General features: G+C 37.9%; 1 protein-coding gene across 1 annotated transcript in view; it reads left to right on the top strand.

Moving 5' to 3' along the window:
* Nucleotides 1-766: 766 nt before the first annotated feature.
* Nucleotides 767-7,636, top strand: part of LOC103524300 (zinc finger protein ush) — a 23,171-nt gene continuing 16,301 nt past the window's right edge. Inside the window, exons 1-3 of the mRNA XM_026833382.1 lie at nucleotides 767-1,286; nucleotides 4,778-4,855; nucleotides 5,450-5,467. Of these exons, the coding sequence (XP_026689183.1) occupies nucleotides 767-1,286; nucleotides 4,778-4,855; nucleotides 5,450-5,467 (616 nt within the window). The remainder of the gene's footprint in view (nucleotides 1,287-4,777; nucleotides 4,856-5,449; nucleotides 5,468-7,636) is intronic.

Raw genomic sequence — 7,636 nt, 5'->3', positions numbered from 1 at the left:
TATCCAAATAGGCTAAACTAGGTCCGATCGCCCAGTACCGCCTTTTGGAAACCAATTGATAATCTAAGAACTAGAGCCCCACTCATCATTTCAAATATCAGTCTATAAAATCTGGTCACAGCATAAGCACTTAAATAGATTTTATTAAACTTTGATGGGTTTCCAAGTTTCACTTTCAGTGATGCATCATCAAGAGTGTCTTATGACTCACTATCTGAAAATGTTCGGTTCTTGAACCTTCTCTAGATAGAGCTCCAAGTACTAACTCCGAGTCGGATCGATAAATAATCCTTATCGTAACCCTTGGTTGACAAGGGAAACCAAAGCGCTAACCCTATCGGCCAGGAGTCTTGATGGATGGAGTCGATAACCGGGCAGGTGCTAATCAAAACATATATGGAGAGACCCATCTAGCCGATGCGATAACAAATCAATTAAGCTGGTTTGGATCGTAAAGTGGCCGAGATCGTTGGCTCTTGGTTTTATCTTTCGAGTGGTTCTCAACCCAAGAGCGGGCTGAGCATAAATTATTTAAGTGGTCTTCCCTTTTGTTGTTGATTTTTCCCCCATGTTGGTAATATTTGGTTTTCTCTAGCCTAATAGGCAGCTTTTTATTTAATGTATCTCATCAAAAGGGAAGTTTAACTTCCTAAACTAAAGATACACGTAGGTGTACGATTTGATAAGTTGATAACAAACAATTTCACTTACTATCAATATTAATATCCTATTCAGAAAATTTTCTACACACTGGTTATGATTATTCATGAGCAGACAATTACAGGAATTCCCATTCTGTTTCTCTGTTACAGCAGGAGAAGAAGACGAGGAGTGGTCGAAGAATGTCGCCGGCGAAGAAGAAGGCAGCAAAGAGGATCGTCAGTCTAACGACGAGAAAACCTCATCACCCAAACCTCCGTCCTCCAAAGACGAAACAGATCCTGAGGCTTCACCAGCGGGGTATCAGTCTGAAGACGAACCTGCTCGGCGATCATCGCCTGTTTCCGATGGCGCACGAACGGACTCGGGCTCGGAAGCGAAATCTCCCGATCTACCCAAAGTTCGGCTTAATACTAATTTGGCCACGGACCCCGCACGCAATACACCGTCCGCCCGAAGCGCTTCTCCCCGTCAAAGTCCTACTCGGTCGGTTAGAAGTGGATCTGAGGGAAAGGTGTCGGTAAAGACGGAGCGAATGGTGAGCCCTAAGACACCTATCATACCGTCACCTGCCGAGCTGGAATATATGGCCTCTCTACAGTCGTTACCAACCGCTTTGCAATCAGGTAAGTAAATATTAATCTTACCAAATCATACAGGTATTACATTCATAATCCGAGGAGATTGTTTATTTCATAGCGAAAGAACATTGTAGATAGGTAGGTCTGAATTTAACACTTTCCGCTTCAATTTGTGTGAACCATCAACAGGTGTGCACGCCACCTCCATCCTTTGTCAGTATATCAGATGGTACCTATCACACAATGTATTGAAAGTTTCGGAAAACACTTGGGCAAATGGCGCTCCTCAGGTCTTATTCGTATTTCTTCTCATTCGTCTTCTCCCATTTTCTTCTCTTTCCTCACCTTCTATTTTTCCTCTTTCTCCTCCGTCTTTTTCTTCTCACAAGCCTACATGATACAAAACATAATCTACCCATCTCTATCAAATAACACTGGTAGCTGGAAATCAGAAAGGAAAGATAAGGGAAATTTCTTTCTAAGCTCGAAATCCCTATCAGTAGGCATTGACTGCTTCCTAGCGGTAAAATACTCAAGTTCGTTGCATCACGAGGCAAAATGCAGAACAACTGAAACGCCGCGCCGCTGTGCCGCGAACCTTCAAAAGATTATAGTCTTTGAATATTTTTATTATTCGACGACGAATGACCGACACTATGGAATAATTTTAGTACGAATTTTGTTACGAACCTCATTTCTTTCTTTGCCAATTGCCATAAAGTATAATGTCCTATTTTTTGTTGTGTTGTTTCAGCCATCGCAGCAGGCAGACTATTCTTCCCGGGAAATGCGGACCCCCGGACGAAGATAGACATTCCTGAAGTCAGACAAGGTGAGTCATTGCCAACAGTTCTACATAGCTCAGCAAATTTGAGGAACTCTTTTTTTTTAATTTAGGTGCTTTCACATTTTAATGACCTTCTCACCGAGTCCGGTTCAGGGATTAAATTTTGGTGAGACATCTATATGTTTTAGATATAGAAAAAGGGAGTCTACACCCTCCTCCTCTTCTTGTAGAGAGAAAGGGGTGGGGAGGGAGGACCGGGTTGGTGCGAGTATTGGGCACTGGATGATGCGACGATGTGGATGATGACAGTCTATACCGATCATTAAAAGTTAAAATAATCAGTCTACTGATACCTCTGACCAATTTGATGACATAATTTTGAACTTATTCCCTAGTCCATAACCTAACTAGTCTTGAGTAATTTTTTCTAGGAAGGCAGTTATTTCGTCAGCAATCAGCTGCGAAAATGTTGTCTTAACAAACCGATTTTCAAGGTAATAAATAGGTCCATGGCTACCGACTTGAATATCTTTCTATCCTTTGTAACAGTTAAATCCTTGTAATCTTATAATCTCAAGGGACACGGGGCAAGGGAACAAGGGGCTCAAGAAAAAGGGGCTACAAGGAAACAAGGGGCTCAAGAAAAGAGGGGCGCCAGTTTCAAAATTTCTCGTGAAGCAATGTGTGAGCCTTAGTGCTGATAAAAACTTTTCATTCTTGTTTCGTTTTATACCATACCTACCTCTTTATTTCGAGCTGTTGATATTTTTTTTTTAGTTTGTTTGTAGATCTTTCATAATTCAGATCGCGGTGCCGTTTAAACTTTTCACTGTCGGCAATTTAAAAGCAAGAATAAAATTTGGAAACAAATTGACAAAAATTTTGATTTTTTAAAAAAAATTTCCTCAATTTTTAGTATTTTTTTAAAAAATATTTTTATGGTTTTCATATTTTTTTAATATACCTAATTTTTTGTTATTGAATATTGTTGTGTTCTCTTGTACGTAAATTATTACTTTTCAAGTGGATTTCGAGTGATTGTCCTTATCTTTGTTAGGAAGTCAAAGAGTTCTTTGGTGTAGAGTTAGTTTGCAAGTTTTTGATCTTTTGAATTGTCTAGTGGAATCAGTGATATCAAGTTATAATATTTGATCAATTTTAACCATCGTGTATTTCAAAATCAAGTGAAGTGTTTGTTGTTTTGTTCACGGAAGTTCCTGGATTGACAACTTGTTAAACACCCTGTTGTACACTATGTGGATTGACATCTGATTTGTGGAACATCTTGTGACTGTCCGCGGGTAATTGGCCAGTTATCATTCATGTATATTATGCAACCACTCGATGACGTCCAATGTGGTGAGATAATTATTTTCATGTATTTTATGTACTATTATATGTATTTTTATATGTTTTATTATTTATTTTCATATATTTTATGTGCCATTATGTACCTAGGGTATATGCGTTTTTATAAGTTTTATTTTTTATATGTATTCTTTTTATTATTGAATAATCATGTTGTACAAGCATAGGTACATAATTATCAGGTAATTCTTATCTCGAAGGAATTTTAATCATGTACATAATTGCTTGTCACAAATGTCGTCCATTGATTGCATTGATTGAAACATTGTGATATGTATGTAGTATTGTAGCTTTGTAGCTGATAGCTTTGGTATTTCCAGTCACGTGGGTATTTATTATTATTATTTTGTGGTTAATATGTCCACTAGTATCCAACAGAGCTTAGAAAAATCCACTAAAAATATCTACCTATAATTTCAATAGAAAACGCGAAAGGCCTCTTGAATCCAGTAGGGTTGGACAATATCCACTAAATGTAACAGATCGAAGACAATTCCCACCAGAAGTTAGCAGGTCTGAGGATTGAACCCATTACACATAATATCTTCACCACTAAAATTTGTTTCCTTATTTCTCTCTCTTCTTTGTTCATCTTCATTTATCGTTTTTGTATCCTTCTCGATTTTGAAAATTTGGACCGATTGCAATACTTTCTCATTACCTTGTATAGGTTCCCTATACGTAAAGGTAATAGAAAGTAAAAAGAAAGAGGTGTCCTTGCTCCCTCGGATAGCGTTATCAGAGCGTCGTGCATAGTGATCTTATCTTGTCCAGAAGAGAGGCATATTTTGTCATGTGACGTTATCTACAATGTCGGAAACGAGAGAGAAATTTTCACGATTCCTACAATAAATACAGGTGGTACGGGAGAGAAACAATGAAACAGGTGGATAGGGGAGAAATTTCCATTCCTGTACAATATGTTGGTTAGGAGTAGGTTGTTAATCTTACCAAATCATACAGGTATTACATTCATAATCCGAGGAGATTGTTTATTTCATAGCGAAAGAACATTGTAGATAGGTAGGTATGAATTTAACACTTTCCGCTTCAATTTGTGTGAACCATCAACAGGTGTGCACGCCACCTCCATCCTTTGTTTAAACACGTGGTTTGCTTTGCTTTTGTACAAATGCTGCTTCCTAGCGGTAAAATACTCAAGTTCGTTGCATCACGAGGCAAAATGCAGAACAACTGAAACGCCGCGCCGCTGTGCCGCGAACTTTCAAAAGATTTTATAGTCTTTGAATATTTTTATTTTTCGACGACGAATGACCGACACTATGGAATAATTTTACTACGAATTTTGTTACGAACCTCATTTCTTTCTTTGCCAATTGCCATAAAGTATAATGTCCTATTGTTTGTTGTGTTGTTTCAGCCATCGCAGCAGGGAGACTATTCTTCCCGGGAAATGCGGACCCCCGGACGAAGATAGATATTCCTGAAGTCAGACAAGGTGAGTCATTGCCGACAATTCTACATAGTTCAGCAAATTTGAGGAACTCTTTTTTTTTAATTTAGGTGCTTTCACATTTTAATGTCCTTCGCACCGAGTCCGGTTCAGGGATTAAATTTTGGTGTAGACATCTATACGTTTTAGTTATAGAAAAAGGGAGTCTACACCCTCCTCCTCTTCTTGTAGAGAGAAAGGGGTGGGGAGGGAGGACCGGGTTGGTGTGAGTCTAGGGCACTCTAGGATGTGGATGACAGTCACCCTTTCTCCGCATTGACACATAGGGGGCGGTTCTTTTTTGAATAGGTGGCTGTGGGTGATGAGGGTGTGGCCTATTCTCATGCGAGTTAAAACTACCTCTTCATGGCGGTTAGCTCTATAGCTGGAATCCCATCTGTGAGGAACTCTTGAAAGTTAAATTTCTATGGGTTAGGCAACTAATGGCCAATCGTTTTATGATTATTGATGGGAGTTAATTGAAAGACACTTTCAGATTCAGTGCATAGTTGCATACCTATATTAAATTTGTAGATGTATGAATCTTTTTTTGAGGATATGTAGAACATAAAGATATCTAATGTTTCACCTTATTTCCAGGTCCTGTGTATAATGACAGTCACCCTTTCTCCGCATTGACACATAGGGGGCGGTTCTTTTTTGAATAGGTGGCTGTGGGTGATGAGGGTGTGGCCTATTCTCATGCGAGTTAAAACTACCTCTTCATGGCGGTTAGCTCTATAGCTGGAATCCCATCTGTGAGGAACATGTTTGATTGCCGTTACCAATTTCATTAAAACCTTGATTTGTGGTTTACAAGTAAGTAGAATTTTTTGGAACAAAGCTGCGTTTGAGCAGCCCCAAATATTACGTCAAGATAAAAAAGATTCAAATTGAGTCATCTGTATAATACAAAAATGTTGTAATTGTGCGCCTTAAAGCTACAAATTTTAACAATTAATTTTTGATAACGGTAATCATTCTGCTCGTTAAAAGCTCAGACATTTGACATCTACATACCAAATTTCAACTCTCTAGCTCTTACCGTTCTCGAGATATTTTGTTTACAGACAGACAGAGGATCTAGAGAGACGAAAATAACATGCGAGGATAAGATAAAGAGAAGATGGATGAAGAATAATAAAGTAACCAACTTTGATAAGAGCAAAAGAGGCCCATCTGATGAGAGGCATACTACGGGATGGGCATGCTACGACACAGACCACAAGCGTCTAATGTAGCAGTTGTTTCATCGCTACGAAATAAAAACGGCGGTAAAACACTCATCTTAAAATAAATAAATAAATAAATAAATAAATAAATATCTAATATGGAAGGCTGTAATATTACACGGGGTAGACATATGTACCTACTCAAATTTCGCCAGGAGGCAAAGTGTATCCCAGATTTCTACGAATTCCAAACTCAGAACAATAAAACTTCAACTTTACCGGGAGTCGAAACCAGGACCTCCGGAGTCCTTCGTGTGAAACCCGCTCAGGTCAAAGAGGTTACTGAGATAGAGCTTAAGTGTTCGGATGTAGGAAAGGACAATACTCAACGCTTTCTGCATATCTACAACTTCGTAGAGATAGGAGTGGATGAGGGATGAGTGTGGGGGGAGGAGAAGAATCTAAACAAGATTATATTGGTTGTGCTTCCCTCTTTGAGGGATGTAGGGGTGGTTGAGGATAATATTATTTTAAAGTTGTGTAATTTTTGGTGCATCTACGGAGAGACATACCGATGGTTAAAAGTTAAAATAATCAGTCTACTGATACCTCTGACCAATTTGATGACATAATTTTGAACTTATTCCCTAGTCCATAACCTAACTAGTCTTGAGTAATTTTTTCTAGGAAGGCAGTTATTTCGTCAGCAATCAGCTGAGAAAATGTTGTCTTAACAAACCGATTTTCAAGGTAATAAATAGGTCCATGGATGCCTACTTGAATATCTTTCTATCCTTTGTAACAGTTAAATCCTTGTAATCTTATAATCTCAAGGGACACGGGGCAAGGAAACAAGGGGCTCAAGAAAAGAGGGGCGCCAGTTTCAAAATTTCTCGTGAAGCAATGTGTGAGCCTCAGTGCTGATAAAAACTTTTCATTCTTGTTTCGTTTTATACCATACCTACCTCTTTATTTCGAGCTGTTGATATTTTTTTTAGTTTGTTTGTAGATCTTTCATAATTCAGATCGCGGTGCCGTTTAAACTTTTCAGTGTCGGCAATTTAAAAGAATAAAATTAGGAAACAAATTGACAAAAATTTTGATTTTTTAAAAAATTTCCTCAATTTTTAGTATTTTTTTTAAAAAAATATTTTTTTGATTTTCATATTTTTTTAATATAATTTTTTTGTTATTGAATATTGTTGTGTTCTCTTGTACGTAAATTATTACTTTTCAAGTGGATTTCGAGTGATTGTCCTTATCTTTGTTAGGAAGTCAAAGAGTTCTTTGGTGTAGAGTTAGTTTGCAAGTTTTTGATCTTTTGAATTGTCTAGTGGAATCAGTGATATCAAGTTATAATATTTGATCAATTTTAACCATCGTGTATTTCAAAATCAAGTGAAGTGTTTGTTGTTTTGTTCACGGAAGTTCCTGGATTGACAACTTGTTAAACACCCTGTTGTACACTATGTGGATTGACATCTGATTTGTGGAACATCTTGTGACTGTCCGCGGGTAATTGGCCAGTTATCATTCATGTATATTATGCAACCACTCGATGACGTCCAATGTGGTGAGATAATTATTTTCATGTATTTTATGTACTATTATATGT

This window comes from Diaphorina citri, unplaced genomic scaffold (genome assembly GCF_000475195.1).
Source record: "Diaphorina citri unplaced genomic scaffold, Diaci psyllid genome assembly version 1.1 scaffold91, whole genome shotgun sequence".
NCBI classification, from domain to species: domain Eukaryota; kingdom Metazoa; phylum Arthropoda; class Insecta; order Hemiptera; family Psyllidae; genus Diaphorina; species Diaphorina citri.
Note: the sequence above shows the minus strand (reverse complement) of the source record. Positions and strands in the feature narration are given on the sequence as shown.